Here is a 23502-nt window from a genome sequence, read left to right as displayed (position 1 = left end):
AGCGCGGCCTTAGCTTTTCTTAGATAGCTGATCATGTTCTCTTCTTTGGCTTGATATTCTCCCAGGATTCGATTAACAACCAACTAGGATTCGCTATAGATGTCGATCATTTCCAACCCCATTTCTCTTGCTAGTCGTAGACCAGCAAGTAACGATTCATATTCGACCTCATTGTTCGTAGCTTTGAATCCAAACCTAAGGATTCCATGAATCCGAGTCCCTCCGAGACTAAGAAGTAAAAGACCAGCTCCGGTTCTTCTTTTGTTCGAAGACCCATCAACATAAAGGCTCCAAGTTGATAAGTTTCGAACAGTTTGCTGGACAACTTTGTTGGTTGGCTATTTGGGTTCTCGATCTGACTAATAAGAGAACTCCGAAATAAAATCAGCAACAGCCTTGCCTTTCGACTGTTGTCTTCGGTCTGTAATGCAGATCGAACTGGCTTAATTCCATAGCCCATTTAAGCAACTTACCCGAAGCCTCCGGTTTCTGGAGAACTTGTCTGAGTGGGTAGTTTGCCAAAACATGGATGGTATGAGCATGAAAATAAGGTTGCAGCTTCCTAAAAGCGATCAGCAGGGCATAGGCTAATCGTTCCATCTCTGGATACCGCGTCTCGGCATCCAGTAGTCGCTTGCTCGTGTAATATATTGGCCACTGAACTCTGCCCTCTTTCCAGATGAGAGTTGCGCTGACCGCATACTGAGAGACAGACAGGTAGATAAATAAGTTTTCCTTGGGAAGAGGCTTGGATAGAAGAGGTTGTGAGGAAACGATCATACATGGCAGCGGAAAACAAAAATTATTTACATCACAGATCATTCCTAAGAACCAAGATTAGGGCACAAATTTACAGTTTATACATTATTTAAGAATCTGCAGAAAAATCAGTTTAGAGTTTAAGAAATCATACGCATGTTTGAAGGCTCCTCCAACTTGTCTCTGAATGGGTTTCGCTATAGACCCAAGAGTAGGATCGAACCAATATAGTCCACACGAAGATAACCCCAAGGAACTAAATAGGGATTTGCTAGATCCTCTTTAGCCTTAAGAACCAAGAAGAAATCAAAAGATATTTGATTCAAGGAAAAAAAAAAGTAAAACTGGCGTGGGAGAGAAAGGGCTGGAATTTTTTAGTCTAAATGATTGAATGAAAATTATTTTTTAATTCACAAAATTTTGCACTTATATAGTGCACACTTTGCCCTATTCCATCATGGAATGGGCTTGGGCACCAACCCAAACACCCCTTGTATCCAAACAGCCCCATTTAGATATTTTAAATTTAATTATCATTATCTCAATTAAATTTAATTAATATATATATAATATATTAACATTTAACAATAATGATAATTTATTTAAATATATGCGAACACATATTTAAACGTAATCTCACTTAGATAATTTTAATATCAAATTAAATAAAGGCTACGACCTCAGCAAATTTAATTACATTGTGAGATTACCAAAATACTCTTTTGCCTAAAAAGACGAAAACGCCCTTCTGATAAACTTGTTCTTAAATTATCTTCTATGTGTGTGACCCGTTGGCTCCTTATCATACCGGTAGTGTGTAGTATCACGATTAACACCAATTAATCGTCTCACTACACACAGACCAAGATTGGCCCCTAACAAGGAATCATGGCCACCCGATAGATTCGAATTCAGTGAAGCAGCTACCTGTCAAAGATATGGTTACCGTACAATCCAATCCTTTCATCATCCGTTATCTTGATGAGACCGAGGCATAGAAATAGTGTCAACCTCAGTTGCTCTCGATGTGTATGTATTCAGTTACTGGACCAATGACCGAAATTATAAACTGGATAGAGCAACAACTCAATCCCACTGTGGCCACAGTTTTAGTGTCATTGCCATTTACTGAATTGCGCCATGAGATAACTTCCCCCCGTACTCGAGAGTGATGAATCCTTTGTCGATCCACCATAGTCTTAATACACTCCTTGATGCAGCCAATCACTACTGTATTAACAGCTCTGAATAGAACTAAGTTGGGCTAGTGTCAAACCGCACTAATCGATGCACAATGTGCTCCGGTGATCTCAAGTCTAAAGATCACATGCACTACCATTCGTTAGAGAATTTGTTCCATAGACATTGGAGTTACCATCCATATGGAATCCTTTGGTAGGTCAGTTCAGTGAACTTGTCTACAGCAAGCACCCATGTGTTGCACCAGGTTGTCACCAAACAACCTTGACAAGTGAGATCAGTCACTATCTTTCGACAAGGTCGTTCAACACTATGATAGCCTTACCGCATTATCTGTGCCCTTACTTCAAAATAATACTAGGGCTACGGACGTTTCTAGAATGGCCACCATATGTGCTCATAGGGTTCTCACTATCAAGATTTGAAACACTTGATACCCTCGTCACGGTTCTACCATTCTAAGGACATATATCAATACATACAATGATGATTTACGCGATATAGAATAAAATGCCTTTTATTGATCAATGAACATTATTACAAAGAGTCAATTCTACAATAATTTATTGGCTCTAGAGCATCTACTCTAACAAAGGTGGCTTTCCGAGATGTTCTTTTATGCTTTTGAAGGCTCGCTCACATTCTGGAATCCATTCAAACTTCTTGTTGGCCCTAGTATATTAAAGAACGGCAAGCAACGATCTGTTGCTTTCAATATGAAAAGACTGAGAGCCACTATCTTCCCATTCAAGCTCTGAACTTGCTTTCGATTTGCGAGACTTTTCATATCTAGGAGAGCTTGGATCTTTTCGGGGTTGATCTCAATCCCCCGGTGGTTAACCATATGCTCTAAGAATTTCCCTAAGGATACTCCGAATGAACACTTTAGAGGATTACGCTTCATTCTATACCTTCGGAGTACGTTGAACATCTCAACGAGATGTGTTATGTGATCTAAAGCGGCATGCGACTTAACCAGCATGTCATTGACATAGACTTCCATCAATTTCCCGATCTGCTCAAAAAACATATGGTTAACCAAACGCTGGTAGGTTACCCCAGCGTTCTTCAGACCGAAGGGCATGACCTTATAACAGTACAGTTAGACCTGGCAAAACGGGTGGGTGGGCCGGGTACGGGCCGAGTCATACGGGTACGGGTCAAACGGGTACGAGTCCTTATACGGGTCGATATATACGGGTCCAATATTTTGGACCCGTGCCCTACCCTATATGGGTACGGGTGGACCCGCAGGTGAACTCGTTTTTTCTCTCTCCAGATTTTTATTTTTACGTTTCACCCCTAACAGTTTTCAATTATGACAATTACACCCCTAAAATTCCTGCAGTTTTAATTTTTTACATTTACACCCCCTAAATCAACTACTCTAAATTAANCTATAACCTTTGATAGGTTCGTGGCTTCTCGACCTACTAACTTGGTTGCCATTGCATTTCAAATGCAAAGTTAGGTAAAATAACTTGCTCTCTTCTAAAATTCCTTCATATAAGTCAATCTTTTAGCTTTTTGAGAAAAAAGTAACTCTTTATTCCTTTCTATGTAGTCTTTACTAGCCCTAAATATGGCCCACAATAAGATGAAGATCAATTTTGCAGGCAAATTCCACGACATGAAAGAGGAAATTGCCAAATTGATGCAAGATCTTGCGACTTCAGATGAAGAAGCAAATGCCGCCCACATTTAAGCGAACATATATCTGACTGAAAGGAATTCTATTATGCGAGCAGCAGATTTCCAAAAGATCAAGCTTGAGAAGAAAGTAACGATAACAAAGAGCTAGCGAGGCTTACTAAAGAGTTACGCCAAAGAGAAAATGAGCTGTAAGTAACTTCAGAGCACGAAAAAGCAACAGAAAAGACTCGAGCTGAGTTATGGGAAAACTTAGAGAAAAAGAAGAAGGCACTGCAGACAGACCTTAAGCTGGCTTATGGGCAAATCACTTCGCTGATTAAGCAAATGAAGCAACAGAGCCTTGAAATGGAGAGGTTCCTAAACCCTCCATTTTCTTTTAAGCATCTCGAGAATTCCCCGTGAGGTGCGACCCACTAAATATAATTTTGACTAAATGGAGGCCCTTGCGACCATGACGCTTCTTCCCATCTTCCTCTTGATCCTTCTCCCGAACGAGAGTTGGACCATCAACATACTCCTTGAAGTTCCATTTTTTAATGAGGTCTTCAACATCCTGCTTAAGAGCTTGGCATTCGACTATGGTGCCCATTGTCCCGATGATAACGGCAATATTTTTTTTTCTTATTAAAGGAGGATTTTTCATGGGCACTGGCTCTCCGAGTAGATTAGCTTCTTCGAATTTATCCAAAATAGATGATACCGATGCGTTCAATGGAATGTACTGATTCTTGTCGTGATCGCGACGAGAAACTTGGGCATAAGATTTCTTGGGCTCAAACCGCTGTTTTTTCCTCTTTCTCCGATCGTCGTTAGCCCATTTACAATCAAACATTCTAATATTCTTACCTCATTTTCCTCCCTCCGACTAGGAGCGATGGTCAAAGGACCAGGATCGTGGCGGTTCAATGCTAATACTGAATTTTTTATTCTGAGATATTTCTCAATGAGGTTGTAGAAGCGGGTGAGGGAAATGTCATCCTCAAATTGCAGTTTCTTCCATAGGTCGGTTTGTGGACAAACTCCCGCAATAATAAGAGTTCGAACCGAATCTTCAAGTGTATTAGCCACCTTATGAAGCTCCCTATGGAACCTGTCGATATAAGACTATAAGGACTCATTCCTCTCCTGCCATATGTTGCTCAAATAGCTCAACGACATTGAGAACTTCCTATTACCTTGGAATTGTCTCAAGAATAACGAACTCATCTACTACCATGAGTTGATAGATCCTGGCGAAAGTGATCTAAACCAACGCTTAGTATGGGCAGTTAGAGTTACTACTAAGTAACAACATTTCACCAAGTTGGAAACTTGGTGAAGCTCCATGAGGTCGCTAAACTCATAGAGATGATCCTGCGGATCAGAATTCCAATTGAATGCTCGCATATCGGGCATTCTAAACCTTAACAGGAGAGAAGTAGTCAAGATTGCCAGAGAAAAAGGAGACGCCTCAGCGACATACCCTCGCTCATTCTGATGAGCTCTAAGCTAATCTAGAGCTCACTGTAACTCCTCAATCTGAGGAAGCGGGCCACCTGAGGATCACTTTCCACAATGTGGGTTCACTCCCTACGATTGCAATTGAGGAAGGACAGCAGATCAGGCTATTCCTCGCCTCGGCCAGAACCTCTGGCATGCCTTGACACATGCTGGCTGGAGCCATGTGAAGGCACTAAGTGATTAGGGAAGTTATCCCGACCTCCACAATGGTTAGAACCGACCCGTGTTCGGTAGGTATTTCCCTTACGATGATGGTCAGAACCATCATTCCGGCGATAATGGGAATCTCTGTGCTGCGTTCTCTTGTGGGGGTGCCCATGTGATGTGGTGTGAGACGGCTCATGATGTGACATACTACCAAGTCACAAAGCTACAGGTATTATACCTGTTTCAAGACCGGTATTCACTAGCCCTTTTGAGCCTTTTGGCCCATTGTCAACCACTTGTTATCCCTTATTTTTACGCATTGTAGTGTGCGTGGTATGAGTTTTTACCCCTTTCCACGCTTTAGCATGACCTATAGGCGTTTTTGGAGGTAGTACCACCTTACCAGAATTGGGCGGCACGACCTTATCCAAACGATCTAGCCTTCGACTAACCGTTTAGAGAGTATTATTGAACCTCTCTAAGTAACTCATCTTAACAGGATTGAGTTGAAAGGTCGAGGGAATATTCGCAGCGGTACCTTGGGGAGTTAGAGGCACTTCAGAAGAAGTAACATCCTATACCTAGGGGATCTCCTCATTGTTGGTGCTAGTTCGCTCGGTTTCATGACCACGGGCCATTTGTTCACAAGTAAAACTGCTTGATCGAAGATTCTGAATGAAAAGCAAATATGAAATATGTGCCCTCCTTCTAGTGTCAAACTATTGATGCGTGCTTTTGACACCAAAGACCTCGCACATGCAAAGTGCTAAGCTGTTCTTAGAAATTACACATGAAGATTTACGATCAGATACAAAGATTAAATAGTAAATGAGAGATATGATTTTTAAAGTGGTTCGGATCATGGTTATTAGTATCCCACGATATGAGATATGTATCCTACAATACGATTCGATATGGGTCACCAACGATACGTATCAAAGAGTGTATCCTAAACCTTTCGATACATTGATATGTATCCTACGATACGATACGTATCCGTTTATATCTTTAAAAATATTGATACAAATTGATACGAATTTTTTAATTTCGGCTAAAGGCCCAAAAAAAATTTCAGATCGGATCCAGGTCACCCAACTCGGTTCACTAAAACCTGCCCAAATTTATCCATTTTGCATGGAGAAAATGAAAAGGAAGATGTGTTGCCTATTTTGCATGATAATAATAATACAAGTGGAGATATAGATATTGACATTGATCTTTGAAATAATATGAATGGTTGAGAGGAAAAAATATAGATTCTTAATTTTGTGATTAATTTTGATTATGCAATACCATAATTTAAAGTCAATAATACCACAAAATTCGTTAATTAATCATGGGGATGATATTAATTTTTGGAAAAAAATTGTTATTTTATTAATTTTTTTTTTAAAAAGGCGTATCCTACGATATGATACATGATTTAAAAAATTAGGTTTTTGATACACAATACAATACGCGATTTGACAAACATGGTTCGGATGCCTAAAGCGAATCCTACATCCACTGTTATTTTATTATATGAGAGATTACAAGAGGTCGCGTATAGCGAACAGCGAGCAAATGTACAATAACTGAGTATTCAGAGAGAATATCAAGTTAGTCTCTTTCTCGTAGGTTATCTTTGATATGAAAATAAAGATTACAATCAGAAAGCGGGTTCAGTCTCAAAATCCCAAAAATGAGAGGAGAAATCCTCTATTTATAGTAGAGGAATTCAAGGTAATGATTACAAATCTATAAGTGGGTAGATGTCGTGCAAGTCCTTCCTTGCCTCTTATTGGCTGATAACTTAGGAAATATCCTCAAATTACCTGGGGCTTGGACAGGTGTGCGGCCTTCAATCACTTATAGATAAAACTTGAATCTGCCAAATTAATGACAGTCATACTTCTTCTGTCATGGAGCGACATGGCAGCTCTTAGGCGGCGCAAAACCTTCCTAAACTCTGATTAGTACTTGCTAACGTAGGATAGCATCAATCTTGATTTTTTAAGCATAACAATAATGATGGCAGCAAGATTCGTAATATGGCCCTTATTATTTATCATATATATCATAAAGTTTATGTAAATTGATTGGATAAAGAGAATGAATCCCGATCATTAGGAATTTTTTTGTTTTAATTTATTAATGTTGGTTAGTAACTTAAAACTTTCAATATAACATACGTTATTGAAATTAATAATCAATATGATGCACAAATTGATGTGTCCTGTATTTAGGATGACTAATCTAACATTTTCCTCTTAGATTTAATCAATTTTTTTTTACTCATCTACAGTATAACATCTATAAATTAATAATCTTAAGAACATATAAATCCTATTAATTAAAAGAGATATTAATTAATAGATAAATTAATAATTTATTCATTTGTAGAATGTATTTACGATTCAACGAACATATATTTAAATTAGAGATGAGATCCAATAAGATTCAAAGCATCAACAACACTTTATATTTTTTTTATTGCAATTCAAGGATTCAACCTGAAAACTTCTAAATGCAATGAGAAAAATTAGAGATGAGATTCAACAAGATTTAAATTTAAAAAAAAAAAAAGTTGCAATATTATCATATTTTAATAAAACATCATAGTCAATTAACAAATTATTTATTTATGGTATAAATGGGATCACATAATTACGTAAAGTTTTTTAATAAAATATTATTTTATTAATCAAAATTATCAATTTAACCTGCTAATCTCAATTGGAACCATAAGAAATTATTATATAACAGAGGTTAGTAATTTATCATGTTATATTATATGTATATAACTCTTAACACTGTTCTCTTATTTTATTCCTCTTCTAGAATGCAATAGAGCGTGAGACAAATTGAACAAAGACAAATGAGCTACAACAGAATAAAGAAGGTTCGGTTCAAGTCACGACAATTTGAACATTGATTCATCCGTCTTTAGTCTCGGTATTTTAACTTAACTGACAAACACAATAAATAATTAAACAAATTAAATCCATCTCTTGTAACCTTTTAGACAAAATTATCTTTAAATTCAAAATAAATTGTAACCCACCCAAGCTACCACCCCTACCCATCTGCCGCTGACAAGCCCCACCACAGCCAGCTGCCATTGCCATCGAAACGGTGCACAAAAGGAAAAAAATGGCCACAGTGCACCGATATGGCTATTTCTGACGAGATATCTGGCTAAGCCTTCCGTGCACCGTTAGGTTGCCAACTGCCTGCGGTGATTGTCGACAGCCAGCAGTGGTGGGTTGGTGGGGGTTTTTTTGTTGATTTTTTAAACTTTTATTATGGGGTTGTTTTTGCCAAATTTTTAAATATAGGGGAGTTATAATTATCCAAATAATAATCAATATTAAAAAATAATATAATAATAATATTTAATTAGAGAACAATTCAGTAATTTAAATAACATACCCACCAATTTATTCCTCTCAACCAAACATATTAATATAACATACCTACTAATTAATCAAACATATTTTCCTAAAGATTTCCAGTAATCTTCAAGGTAATCTAACTTTCCAGTAATCTAACATTCTCAGTAATCCAATATTGTCTGAACCAAACGTCTTCATAAGAGTTGGACATGGTTAAGTAAATTGGACCAGAAAATGAGCTCAGGCTCAAAAGAGTCCACTAGAGTTAACTACGAAGAAGGTTAGTGGATCCTGGAAAAGCCCAAGTGAAGAAAACCAACCCAAAAGGGAGAAGAAATTAACAGGATTGACAAGACAAAGATGGATGAATTGATATAGAAAAACAAAAAATGAGAATGATGGTGGTGTAAATGTCAAAATCAGAAATAAAATATAAATAGTAATAGTAATATAATNATTACCAAAACCATTAATCCAGTGCAAGGGTACAAACTATTTGTAGGGTTCAAATGATGCAGCTTGAGGGCTTTAACACTTAACACTACCAATTCTAGAGCCTACGGAATGTTCTAATAACAGTAAACACAAGAATTCTAATTTGTTAAGCATCTAAATCCTCACAAAATGTTATTTTTGAGGCACGTTATAAGAGAAAGTTATGAAACACAAATGGTCATACTTACTCAATGACACGTGTAACATGCTTCTATTCAAATCACGTCCTACATTGGTGAACACACAATCTAAAGCTACAACTCCTATAATCTACAGAAACTAGATACATGGAATACTTCTCGATCATACAAGACAGGAAAGAGAAAATGGATCAAACATTGAGAATTTCTTACTAGATCACCTCAAAATCTGCTGTTGTTTTCAATTAATTATTTTAAGAGGAGTGCTAGCGACAGCCACTAGCTTCCCCACGACACGTGTCCATTTTGAATAAAAGAAATTATATATTGTATTTGTCTTGGACACGTGTCGCGAGGAGGCTGACAACTATTGCACCTGTGACTGTTGCTAGCACTCATCTTATTTTAAAGCCATTGCACAACCTTTGACCAACCAATTGCACAAGATTCAGACTCAGCAAAGTGAAACCCTGCGGTTTGGTTTTGTATCAAAAAGACTCCATATAATTTCAAAAACATCAGCAAGAACCCAGCAATAGGAATAGCTCAGTTTGTTCTAACCATTGACTTGATTTAACAAAAAAAATCCTAGAATACTCGCTACTCCAGTACATATTAATGGGATATTTTATTCAACCAAGTTCCCAAAGTAAGAAATATTCTTGGAATTTCATCAGTCAAAACAAGGTAATAGTTAAAACAATTATAACTTAATGGCAGGAGAGACATTGATATTTTTAAAACCACAAAGGTTTTGATAATATTAGCCCAAACCTCAAGGGTCTAGGTAAATTTGCCTTGTGTTGTAACATATTCCTATTCTAGATTTACTTGTTATATACTTCCGAATCAAACTTAGGATGAAAACCACAAAAATTAACATTTCTTAGTTCATCTAACCCAAAACCTAATTGCTTCCTCTAACATGATAGAACTCATATACAGGAATTTGTCAGAATTAATATTAATATATAGCATACATGACCCATTTAACTATTAAAACTTCAGTTGGAAGCAACTATTAGCCTTCTTGTTGTATATTAGAATTTCTAAAGGACAAGAAGAAAAACAGGGAGCAATCAAAAATTAGGTTCAACCTATTTAAATCATAACCGTTTTGTAGTTAGCAGAAATACTTTCAGCATGGATGAATGCAAAATGGAAAATATATCAGCTGCTGTAAATGGAAAAATATGAAGAAACAGACCACAGCATACAACTTGCATCACATTGTACTTTGTAGTGCACATTCAGTCTTTAATATCCACATAAAAGAAGTTCAACACAAACATCACAGTGGTCCATCCTCAAATTCAATTGCTAACAAATCAATGGCTATCGCAAGCATAAGAAAAAGTGTGAGAAAAATTAAACTCTACTTAAATTTTCTTACTGGTTGATGCTCATCAATTTTCCAGTTATATCATATATGTAGCATATTGGAGATTCTAACTGTTATGTATTAAGAACATTTTTAGTAATTCATGAGATTTTAAGACAAAATACTTACCCACCGACCCACAAAGAAACTGCAAGAAGCATTGTCCCCACCATGATCCATTCATTTCTTGTGACAGGGCCCATACTTTCCAGCTTCTTTGCAGCTATAGCAGGGGCCTCTGGTGTGTCTTTGATTTCAGGAGGATAGAGGTTGTATAAGACAAGTGGAGTGGCTAAAAGACAAACAATAGCAGGTAAACTAGCAGCCTTAAACCAAAACACCCAAGGACTTGAAATTATCACTCCAATTTCCTCAGCCAATTTGAGGCACAGCAAATTTTGAGCAGCAGCAGTCAGGAATAGAGCACTAGAGTTTCCAGCAGACTGTTTTATATCACACAGAATCATTCAGCTATACAAGATAATGAAGATGTTAGCAGAGTAAGGAAATTGACAGATATTCACACACTGACTAAATTAGAAACAACAAAGAAATCAATTCATGGGCCTATTTTTCACTATCAATCTAAAAGATTGAAAGTAAAATTGATTATTAAGACCAAAAATTTAAAAAAAAAAAAAAATTGGAGCCGTTATTCTCCTCATAAATATGCCAAAACAGATCGTTTGAATATGCTGCCTAACCTAAGAAGAAAAGCCTGATGCCAGAGACAAGCAGCATCTACATCTAAAATCATGAAAATATAATTATTATCCATAACATGTGGGGAAAAAAAGTACCAGAAGTTGTTCAAGCTTTTGAAACAAAGTACTTCTTATATTTTACTTAATACTTTAGTCAAATTATAATCAAACAAAGAAATCTACTCACTAAACATTTTTCTTCCCTGAAAAACACAGACAATTTGTTCACAGATCCAAGCCAACATCAGATTAAACATCAACAACCCCAAACACATGGCCCCTCCAATTGAACGAAAGAAAAAGTTCGAATGGCATAACAATAAAGGAACAGATAATAAATAATACCAATCCACCAAACAACACTTACACATAATACAGCAACACTAACCCATAATAAAACAGATTACGAGGGTTTTGCATCCCACCACCATTACTGGGATGGTTTTAGTAGCACAAGTAGTTGCATTTTCCACACCAAATAATTAAAAAGTAATCAATTGTAACACAACAATCTTTAGAGTTTTACTAAACGTTACCATCTTTATTTTATCTAAATCACAAATTTCGATAAAACCCACAAGAATTAAATTAAATTAAAAATTAACAAGCACTAACCTGAAACTGAGACTGAACAAGATAGGAGCCGAGCTTCCTTGAAGAGGAATCCCCGGGCTTACTTCCAGCTGACAACGACAATGACTTAATAATGGGCAAGAAAACACCCCCAGCTCTCGCTGTTGTACTGGGCATAGCCGGAGCAATAAGCGCCTCACTAAAAGTCAGTCCATACGACAATCCCAATGTACTCTTCCCCAACCACTTCACAAAATACGTCGCTATTCTATCCCCCAACCCCGTCTTCACAAACCCACGTGCGAAAAAGAACGAAATCACGATCAACCATATAACCTCATTGGTGAAAGCACTGAATGCCGTCGAAAACGTCAGCGTTTTGGTCACTATCGACGTCGTTAATCCCAGAAACGCCCACGCACCTACCGGTAACGGGCTCAAAACAAGGCCCGCGATTGTGGAGACAAAGATTGAGAGGAGTTGCCAGCCCTGTGGGCTGACTTCAACCGGCTTGGGGATTACAAAACGAACAATGAGACCGATTGAAATTGAGATAATTAAAGGGAGGATCTTTGCTCCTTGTGGCGGAGATGGGGGTGTCGTTTGAGTTGCGGGGAGAGTAGACGACGTGTCATTTTGAGAGGAGTGGAGCGTGAAGTGTGATAAAGAATTGCGGTTGTGGGATTTGGAGAGGGGAGTGAAGAGAAGGGGAATGGAGAGTGATCGGAGGGCGGGAGACGGGGAAATGGAGGGTGGGGATTTGAAGATGGGTTTGGGAGATGGATGGTGGAAAAGGGAGGAGCGAGAGGTAAGAGAGAAGGAGGAAGTGGTGGTTGAGAGAGAGTGGAGGGCAAAGCTCTCCATTGTGAACCGCGTTCGTGTTTCAGAGAGAGATCACAGAGGATGTCAAATGTGCGGGAAGTGCGAAAGAGAGTGGTGGGTCTTGCGGGGCAGCGGAAATTACAAAGGATGGATGGATTTATTTTGGGCTTCACTAATCCTCCTCAATGTTTAGGGAGGCAACAAAGAAACCCAAGCGTTTCAAAAAGTAACAATTGCACCTAAAAAGTCAATGAAACTCATTACTTTTATCATATAAAGACTATAATGGCCTTTGTCAGTTTTTATTTGATTATACAAATACAAATAGTAATATTCATTAATTAATTTCATACAATAAATTAATAAATTAAATTAAATTATACAGTTTGTTGATGTTGGATTTTGACACCAACTATTCGCACGTGCAAAGTGCTAAGTTGACTTAGAAATTACACATGAATGGAAAAATAAATGAATAAAAGGGAGACGATTTTTAAAGTGGTTTGGATGTTCAAAGCAAATCCTACGTTTACTGTCTTTTTTATAAATGAAAGATTACAATCAAGTCGCAAGTAGCGATAAGAGAAATAGAAATACAGAGAAGGAGAGTGAGTGTTTATGTTATCGGAATCAGAATCCTGAAAAATGAGAGGGGAGCTCTCTATTTATAGTAAGAGGGTTTTGGGTAATGATTACGAGTCTACCAACAAGCAAGTGTCGTACAGTTCTTACCCTGTTTCCTATTGGCTAGTTGCACAAAAGATATCCTTAAATCGCGTAGGGCTTGGGCAGGTGGGTGACTTCCAACCACTCACTAGCCAGGCCTTTACCTGCCAAGTTGACGACAACCTTACTCCTTATGTCCTTGGACGTCATGGTAGCGCCTGGGCAGCACAATGCCTTCCTGAACTCTGATTGGTCCTCGCTGACGTAACCCTACGTCAGCCTTGATTTTTTAGGTATAACAGAAGCCCCCCAGTTCCTAAGGTTCAAGGCTTGAGCTTTGAAAACTTCATGATTATGCCATGATTTGACTCATCCTGAGGATCGCTTGCTCGAACTGCAAGTGGAGAATGGTTGAAAATAACACGAAGTTCACGATTTTACTCGACTAGCGAACTGAGTGGAGGTCATGATGTGGGGCTTTGCGAATTGCACAAGCGACCTGAGGTGATCGTCCCCTAAAGGTTCAACGACCTGGTGTCGGATCCTGCTCAATGCTATACCTACATGCTTCAAACTTTGCCCATTACTCGCGTCCTAAAAACGCTTAGAATATTTTCATCGAAAATCGAAAGTCACTTCGCTTCGAGCTCAATACACGGAGAAGAGTGTTTCATTCAAACGACCTCTTCAGATGTTATCCGTTGCGCTTGACAGCTGGCCTGGTCAATAAAGTAAGATTTATCTGACAGACATGTCTTTGCGTAATAAGTGTCAACCATAAGCATTAAATGCAAGTCATGTTGAAACGACATTCTCTTTTAAAGCATTAAATGCGGATGAGGACACATTTAATGTAGTGGAGATAACTACGCTGACGTTTGGTGTCTTCAACAGAGGGAAACATCGATTGATCTTCACGAAGCGTGAAGGTTACTCATCACAAGGATTGGCAACACGTGATCGCATTCAACGGCTAGGAACGTGTCCCGCCCAAACGTCGCTTGCAATGGAAACCAAACGCCGCCTCCTTCCCTATAAAGCCCTAAACCCTAAGCCCGCTTCAGGATTTTTACAGAACTTAAATCTTCAGAGAGAAAAACAGAGTTTTTGCACTCAAGAAACCAGTTCATCTGTCTTCCAGTTGATACGCACTCGCCATTACGATAGAACGTTCGTCCCCAGCAACCAAGAGGTAAGGGAAACTCTTCCCTTTCTTCTTTTCATTCCTGTTAAAAACTCGGTTCTTTCACAGCAATGGTGCGTTTAAACACCTGCAAACTTACATGATGCACATTCTTGGGTAGTGTTAAAAAGGAACACTCTTAAGAATAGAAAACCTAAGGCAAAAACGTTTAGGGTTTTTAGGGGGTAAGTAAGGAAAATTAGGGTTTTTCTTACTATTTCAAGTCGTCGTATGAAACACTGTGTACAGAGACTGAGTCACCTCTACGTGTTGCACCTTTTCAGACTTTAGGAGCAATGGACACTTCAGAGATGAGAGCAACCAAAGGAACAAGCTCGCAACCCCTGAGCACCTCGATGGGTCCCGCACAGGCAGTGGTATCAGCAACCACTACAGATGAGATTCAAAGGGCGATAGACCAGTTTGCAATCAACGTAAACATCTACCAACATAGGTCAAACACCACTCAGGACCCTCCAGAGGGAATGGCTACGATCTCAAAAGCAATCTTCAAATGCAGGGTGACGATACCTTTTCACCCCTTTATCAGATCGATCCTCAACCACTTCAAGGTCGCACCATTCCAACTGACGCCCAATGCATATATGATAGCGATTGATATGTATATTGCATGCCACAAACACGAATTCGGCAAATTATGCGCTTACTACTTAAAGAAAAGCAAGGACAACGATTCCTTCTATCTCTCGAAGCGATCTATAATCGAAGGAGGGATATTTGGTTACCCTAGCAACGTTAGGGCTTATGATACCAAATATTTCTTCTTTGAGTACGATGGCATTTGTAAATTTAGGGAGCCGAGCAAGTTTTTCCCTTTTATTTTCCAAACTGACTATCATTTCCTTTAACTCTCTTTTAGTAGTTAAGACTGATAGAATTTTTCTTTTTCGCAAAGAACAAGACGACCAGGTTATTGGCTCTAGCAGATTTTAGCCGTATCGAGGCATTTGGTTCGTTTACCCGATCAGAGTTACAACGCAAAACTGCTCCAACCCGTAACTATCTTCGTATCTAAAAGAACTTTTAGCCTTGTACCAAAGATGACTTTTTTGCTAACACAATTTCATGGCGTGCAGCAACCATGCAACCAAGGGTTTCAAAGCCACTGACAAAGGCTAGGAGGTTTGTATTCCCCCAAGTTAACCCAACTGAGCCAGCCGAAGTGACCCCTGATTCCATCCTCGGCCTGTGGCTGCTCGTGCCACAAAACAGAAGACTATGGGCCATAAGACCAAGAAAAGGAAACAATTGACCGCCGATGAGGAAACGGAGTTGGAGCCAAAGGGCTTTGGGATACTGCTGGAGAGAACTTAGCCTTACCCCGTCACTTGCTTAGGAGTGCCCCCAAAGGGTGGCCTTGGCACTTCGGCGACCCCTGGGAGCTTGTACAAGGGAGCGGGAGTGACCACAGCTGCCTAGAAGAGAGGGTACAAGCAACGGGTTGAGGATGTACCTACCCCCTCGAGACCAAACCCGTTCATGCTGGATTCCCTAGGGCAATTGCCAGAGAACTTGTAATCGATAATGTACACCCTACTGGAATGCCAACTTGTCATGGCCTTCGAGGAGTTCGTGTCTTCTACCCGCTCCAATTGCACAGTCAGGTAAAACCCATGTTCTCTTTGAGAACTTTCTTAGCTTTTTATGATTTTGAGAAAAAGAAACTAACTTTTGTCTCTTTTCCCATGCGATCCACGGTCGCCCTGACCGTGGCCCAACAGAAGATTGATATGGACTCTGCCGGCAGACTCCATGAGCTGAAGGAGGAGAATACCAAGCTGAAGCAAAACCTTGCGGCCATGGATGTAGAGGCTAAAACGGCTCGCATCCAAATAGACCAGTACCTGGCAGAGAGAGATTCTACACTTCGGGCTACAGACTTTCAGAAGGTCGAGCTTGAAAAGAGAGATGGAGATGCCAAGGAGCTCTAACGGACAATGGCAAGACTCACCAAGGAGCTGAGCGAGCGAGCGAGAGAGAAGGAGCTAAAGATGAGCATTGATTACGCGAAGGCGATGAAGAGAATCGGGCTCAGCTGTGGGAGAACTCTAAAAAGTAGAAGATGGCGATGGAAGCAGACCTCGAGCTGTCTCAGGGGCGAGTCACTTCATTGACTGAGCAGATGAAGCAACAAAGCCTGAGCTCGAGAGGAAGGCTACTCATTGGTCAATACAAGCCATTTACAGCTTGCGGTCGAGGAACCCAGAGATAGACATCTCCGACCTTCCAGACGAATACCAGTCCATCCTTATTTCCATGCTTCAAGCTGAAAAGGCCAAGCAACAGGAGGAACAAGAACCTCATTTGGAAGATAATAAGCCAAACATTCCCAAAGATCAGGCGGACGATCCAGAGGCTGACGATCGTCTAGAGGATCGGGAGGTCACGCCCGGGGGGCCTGGAAATGAAGACTAATGATTGCTCTTTTTTTTTGTTCTTTGGAGTTCTCCTAACTTTTAAATTTTGTAACTCCTCATCGCCTCTTATACATATTTTCTCATTATATAAAAGGAACTTTTGGTCACTTATGATAGTACTTGTATAACTTAAGCATTCACAAAACAAATATAACTTATCTGACCATTGAACTTGCAAAATGTTATAAATAACAAGATTATTAACAAAAAGACTTGAGATCACGACACAAGTTTCTTTTTTTTTAGAAGAAGCAGAATAATCTTATTCATAATACTTATCAAAAAGAAAATTTTACAAGTAAAAAGAAATGATCAAAGCTATAAGCGAGTTTGGAATTACTAATAATAGGGGCGAAGATGCTCAGCATTCCAAACTCGTGGCATTTTAGAACCGTTAAACCTTTTAAGGTGATACGTCTTAGGTCGTATTACATTTGCGATGTGGTATGGACCTTCCCAGTTGGGTCCCAATACCCCCGCACTCAGTTCCCTTATACCAAGAAGGACTTCTTTCAGAACAAGGTCACCAATCTGAAAGTCTCTTCTCTTGACCTTGGAGTCGAAGAATCTTTTTGCCCGTTGTTGATCGGAAGCTATCTTTAACCGAGCTTTGCCGCGGTGCTCTTCAACCAAGTCCAGACTTGTGCGCAAGAGTGCTTCAATGTCTGCCTCATTGAAAAATTCCCTTTGAAGTGAACCAGTTCCTACTTCCACTGGAATCATCGCCTCGCAGCCATACGCTAGCGAGAAGGGTGTTTTCGAAGTAGAGGTTTTCGAAGTTGTCTTATATGCCTATAGGACTTCTGGGAGGTCATCGGCCCAATTGCCCTTGGCTGCGCCAAGGTTGGCCTTCAGTGTGTGCTTAATAGTCTTGTTGACAGCTTTAACCTGACCATTGGCTTGCAGTCTTGCTACTGAGGCAAACTTCTTATGAATCCCCAGCTTGTCACAAAACTGCTTGAATTCCTCATTATCGAACTATTTCCCATTATCAGAGATGAGTGTATGAGGAATTCCATAGCAACACACTATATTCTTGAAGACGAAGCTTTGAGCTTCTTGGTAGTGATTGTGGCCGGAGGCTCAACTTCAACCTACTTAGTGAAATAATCCACTACAACCACTGCATACTTGACGCCCCCTTTATCTGTCGGCATGGGCCTAATGAGGTCAATTCCCTACATAGAGAATGGCCAAGGACTGGTCATTGTCGTCAACTAGTGGGAAGGAGCTCGCAGAACATTCGTGAATCTTTGGCACTTAGCACACTTCTTCACAAAGTTAAAGATGTCCTCATGAAGCAGAGGCCAATAATATCCCTAACAGACAATTTTATTGGCAAGAGATCGTGCAGCAATATGATTACCACATGTCCCTTCATGTATCTCCCTCATGATGTAATTTGCTTCATTATCGGTTACACATCGAAGGAGGGGAGTGCTAAACCCTCGCTTATATAGCTGATTCCTGATAAGTGTGTAACAAGCAGCTCTAGTTTGCAGGATTCTTGCCTCAGTTTTATCGTTGGGTAGAGTCTCATCTTGGAGATATTGAATAATTGGAATCATCCAGGAAGTAGATTCGGTCGTAGCTACGGCTTGCTCAAGTGAGCGGATGTTGGGAACCTTGATGTACCAAACTGGAATGTTGTCTAGGATAACGGAGTCTAGCGAGGAAGCTATTTTTGCCAAAGCATCTGCGATAGAGTTACTGTCACTTGGGATTTGATTGATTATATAATGCTTGAAAGGCTCAAGCGCGGCCTTAGCTTTTCTTAGATAGCTGATCATGTTCTCTTCTTTGGCCTGCTATTCTCCCAGGATTTGATTAACAACCAGCTAGGAGTCGCTATAGATGTCGATCATTTCCAACCCTATTTCTCTTGCTAGTCGTAGACCAGCAAGTAATGATTCATATTCGGCCTCATTGTTCGTAGCTTTGAATCCAAACCTAAGGATTCCATGAATTCGAGTCCCTTCGGGACTAAGAAGTAAAAGACCAGCTCCGGTTCTTCTTCTGTTCAAAGACCCATCAACATAAAGGCTCCAAGTTGATAAGTTTTAAATAGTTTCCTAGATAACTTTGCTGGTTGGCTGTTCGGGTTCTCGATCTGACTGATAAGAGAACTCCAAAATAAAATCAACAGCAGCCCTACCCTTCGACTGTTGTTTTTGGTCTGTAATGCAGATCGAACTGGTTTAATTCCATAGCCCATTTAAGTAACTTACTCGAAGCCTCCGGTTTCTAGAGAACTTGTCTAAGTGGGTAGTTTGTCAAAACATGGATGGTAAGAGCATGAAAATAAGGTTGCAGCTTCCTGAAAGCGATCAGCAGGGCATAGGCTAATCGTTCCATCTCTGGATACCGCGTCTTGGTATCCAATAGTCACTTGCTCGTGTAATACACTGGCCATTGAATCTGCCCTCTTTCTGGATAAGAGTTGCACTGACCGCATACTGAGAGACAGATAGGTAGATAAATAAGATTTTCTTGGGAAGAGGCTTGGATAGAAGAGGTTGTGAGGAAACGATCATACATGGCAGTGGAAAACAAAAATTATTTACATCATAGATCATTCCTTAGAACCAAGATCAGGGCACAAATTTACAGTTTATACATTATTTAAGAATCTACAGAAAAATCAGTTTAGAGTTTAAGAAATCATACGCATGTTTAAAGGCTCCTCCAACTTGCCTCTGAATAGGTTTCGCTATCGACCCAAGAGTAGGATCGAACCAATGTAGTCTACACGAAGATAACCCCAAGGAACTAAGTAGGGATTTGCTAGATCCTCTTTAGCCTTAAGAACCAAGAAGAAATCAAAAGATATTTGATTCAAGGAAAAAAAAAAAAAAGGCAAACTGGTGTGGGAGAGAAGAGGCTGGAATTTTTTAGTCTAAATGATTGAATGAAAATTATTTTTTAATTCACAAAGTTTTGCACTTATATAGTGTACACTTTACCCTGTTCCATCATGGAATGGGCTTAGGCACCAACCCAAACACCCCTTGTATCCAAACAGCCCCATTTAGATATTTTAATTTTAATGATCATTATCTCAATTTAATTTAATTAATATATATATATTAACATTTAATAATAATGATAATTTATTTAAATATATGCGAACACATATTTAAATGTAATCTCACTTAGATAATTTTAATATCAAATTAAATAAAGGCTACAACCTCAGCAAATTTAATTGCATTGTGAGATTATTTGCCTAAAAAGATGAAAACGCCCTTCTGATAAACTTGTTCTTAAATTATCTTCTATGTGTGTAACCCGTTGGCTCCTTATCATACCGGTAGTGTGTAGTATCGCAATTAACACCAATTAATCGTCTCACTACACACAGACCAAGATTGACCCCTAACAAGGCATCATGGCCACCCGATAGATTCGAATTCAGTGAAGCAGCTACCTGTCAAAGATATGGTTACCGTACAATCCAATCCTTTCATCATCCGTTATCTTGACGAGACCGAAGCATAGAAATAGTGTCAACCTCAGTTGCTCTCGATATGTATGTATTCAGTTACTGGACCAATGACCGAAATTATAAACTGGACAGAGCAACAACTCGATCCCACTGTGGCCACAATTTTAGTGTCATTGCCATTTACTGAATTGTGCCATGAGATAACTTCCCCTCGTACTCGGGAGTGATGAATCCTTTGTCGATCCACCATAGTCTTGATACACTCATTGATGTAACCAATCACTACTGTATTGACAGCTCTGAATAGAACTAAGTTGGGCTAGTGTCAAACCGCACCAATTGATGCACAAGGTGCTCCGGTGATCTTAAGTCTAAAGATCACATGCACCACCATTCGTTAGAGGATTTGTTCCACAGACACTAGGGTTACCATCCATATGGATCCTCTGGTGGGTCAGTTCAGTGAACTTGCCTACAACAAGCACCCATGTGTTGCACCAGGTTGTCACCAAACAACCTTGACAAGTGAGATCAGTCACTGTCTTTCGACAGGGTCGTTCAACACTATGATAGCCTTACCGCATTATTTGTACCCTTACTTCAGAATAATACTAAGGCTACGGACGTTTCTAAAATGGCCATCATATGTACTCATAGGGTTCTCACTATCAAGATTTGAAACACTTGATACCCTTGTCACGGTTCTACCATTCTAAGGACATATATCAATACATACAATGATGATTTATGCGATATAGAATAAAATGCCTTTTATTGATCAATGAACATTATTACAAAAAGTCAATTCTACAATAATTGATTGGCTCTAGAATATCTACTCTAACAGAGGTGGCTTTCCGAGATGTTCTTTTATGCTTTGGAAGGCTCGCTCACATTCTGGAATCCATTCAAACTTCTTTTTAGCCCTAGTATATTAAAGAACGGCAAGCAACGATCTGTTGCTTTCAATATGAAACGACTGAGAGCCATTATCTTCCCATTCAAGCTCTGAACTTGCTTTCGATTTGTGAGAATTTTCATATCTAGGAGAGCTCGGATCTTTTCGGGGTTGATCTCAATCCCCCGGTGGTTAACCATATGCTCTAGGAATTTCCCTAAGGATACTCCGAATGAACACTTTAGAGGATTAAGCTTCATTCTATATCTTTGGAGTACGTTGAACATCTCAGCGAGATGTGTTATGTGATCTGAAACGGTATGCGACTTAAACAGCATGTCATTGACATAGACTTCCATCAATTTCCCGATCCGCTCAAAAAACATATGGTTAACCAAACGTTGGTAGGTTACCCTAGCGTTCTTCAAACCAAAGGGCATGACCTTATAACAGTACAGTCCTTGATCTGTGATGAACGAGGTATGCTCTTCGTCAAGCTTATACATCGGGATCTAATTATACCCTAATAGGCATCCATGAAGCTCAACAGCTCTTGCACAAAGGTGGCATCGACGAGTTGATCGATCCTGGGCAAAGGGAAACTATCTTTCGGACAAGATTTGTTGAGATGAGAGAAATCAACGCAAGTTTGCCACTTGCTGTTGGGTTTCTTCACTAGAATCGGATTGGCAACCCAACTCGAGTAATGAGCTTCCCGAATGAACCCGTTTAAGAGGAGCTTATCCACCTTAACTATAAGAGCAGCATAGCGTTTCGAATCCATGACTCTTTTCTTCTAGCGAACTGACTTGACCATGCTATCGATGTAGAATGCATGACATATTATATTCGGACTGATCCAAACCATATCAGCATGAGTCCATGCAAAAATATCGACATTCTATCTGAGGAAGCTCGTTCAATCTACGACGAGCTGAGGGCTGAGATTACTCCCAATTCTCAACACTTGCGTTGGCTCATTTTGGTGGACAGATACCTTAGACAGAGACTCAACTGGCCCACTGTGGGAATACTCATTGTGAACACAAGGATCTATGCAGTCTTCCACTGGACCTGGTTGTGGTTTGATCCTGCTGATCGTCATTGTTTGCTCGAGAATGCCCATCGGCCTCCCTTTCCCTTTGTATGCCATCTGCACTGCTTTCACATAGCAGTGGTGAAATTCGCTCTAAGACCCTTTCATTTCCCCACACCCCATCAAAGTGGGAAACTTCATCTTCAGATGATAAATGGAGGTGAGGACCTTGAAACTTCGTAGTAGAGGTTGTCTCAAAATGCCAGTAAAAACGGACGGGCAGTCTACCACTAAGAATTTTGTCATCTTGGTCACTTCGTTGGTCTCACCCAAAGTAACGGGAAGTGCGATTGTTCCCTTGGGAATCAGATGATCTCTGGTAAAACCATAGAGAGGGATGGAGGCAGGCCTCATATCTACCTTGTACAATTGCATCTCCTCAGAAGCTCACTGAAATAAGATGTTCATAACGCTGCCATTGTCCACCAACATCCTGTAGATTTCGCACCAGCCTATTCAGGCGCGATGACGAGTGCATCCTCATGGGGATAATGCAATCACACCACATATTTCTCTTAGAAGGTAATCTCTTCTTCTCTACAAACCTTAGTGGGTCGCGACGCCGTGTTCATCACACTCATAGGGTCATGGTGAGCTTTCAGAGCGTACCTTTTCTAGGCACCTCAAGAATTCCTCATGAGATGCGATTCTCCAAAGATGATCCCCACGAAGTAGAGACCCTTACGACCACTGCATTTCTTCCCCTATTCCTCTTGATCCTTCTCCCGAACAAGAGTTGGACCATCAACATACTCCTTGAAGTGCCCCTACTTGATGATGTCTTCAATTACTTGCTGGAGAGCCCAACACTTATCAGTGTGGTGCCTATTATCCCGATGATAACAACAATATTTCTTGTTGTTTCTTACTGAAGGGGGATTGTTCATGGGCCACGGCTCTCCGAGTAGGCTGGCCTTTTCTGACTTATCTAGAATAGCCGATACTAACGCGTTTAGAGAAGTATATTGATTCTTGTCGCTATCGCAATGAGGAACCTAGGCATAGGATTTCTTGGGCTCAAACTGCTA

At 39.9% G+C, this 23502-nt stretch overlaps 1 protein-coding gene across 1 annotated transcript; it reads right to left on the bottom strand.

Moving 5' to 3' along the window:
- Positions 1-10754: 10754 nt before the first annotated feature.
- Positions 10755-12863, bottom strand: LOC116120271 (dicarboxylate transporter 2.1, chloroplastic-like). The gene is made up of 2 exons (XM_031406223.1): positions 11969-12863; positions 10755-11092 (listed from the first exon to the last, which is right to left on the bottom strand). The coding sequence occupies exons 1-2, from the start codon at positions 12788-12790 to the stop codon at positions 10775-10777; spliced, it is 1140 nt and encodes a 379-aa protein (XP_031262083.1). The 5' UTR covers positions 12791-12863; the 3' UTR covers positions 10755-10774.
- Positions 12864-23502: the final 10639 nt, after the last annotated feature.

Source organism: Pistacia vera, unplaced genomic scaffold (assembly GCF_008641045.1).
Source record: "Pistacia vera cultivar Batoury unplaced genomic scaffold, PisVer_v2 Contig93, whole genome shotgun sequence".
Lineage (NCBI taxonomy): Eukaryota > Viridiplantae > Streptophyta > Magnoliopsida > Sapindales > Anacardiaceae > Pistacia > Pistacia vera.
The sequence above is the reverse complement of the archived record's forward strand: the minus strand, read 5'-3'. Positions and strand labels throughout refer to the sequence as shown.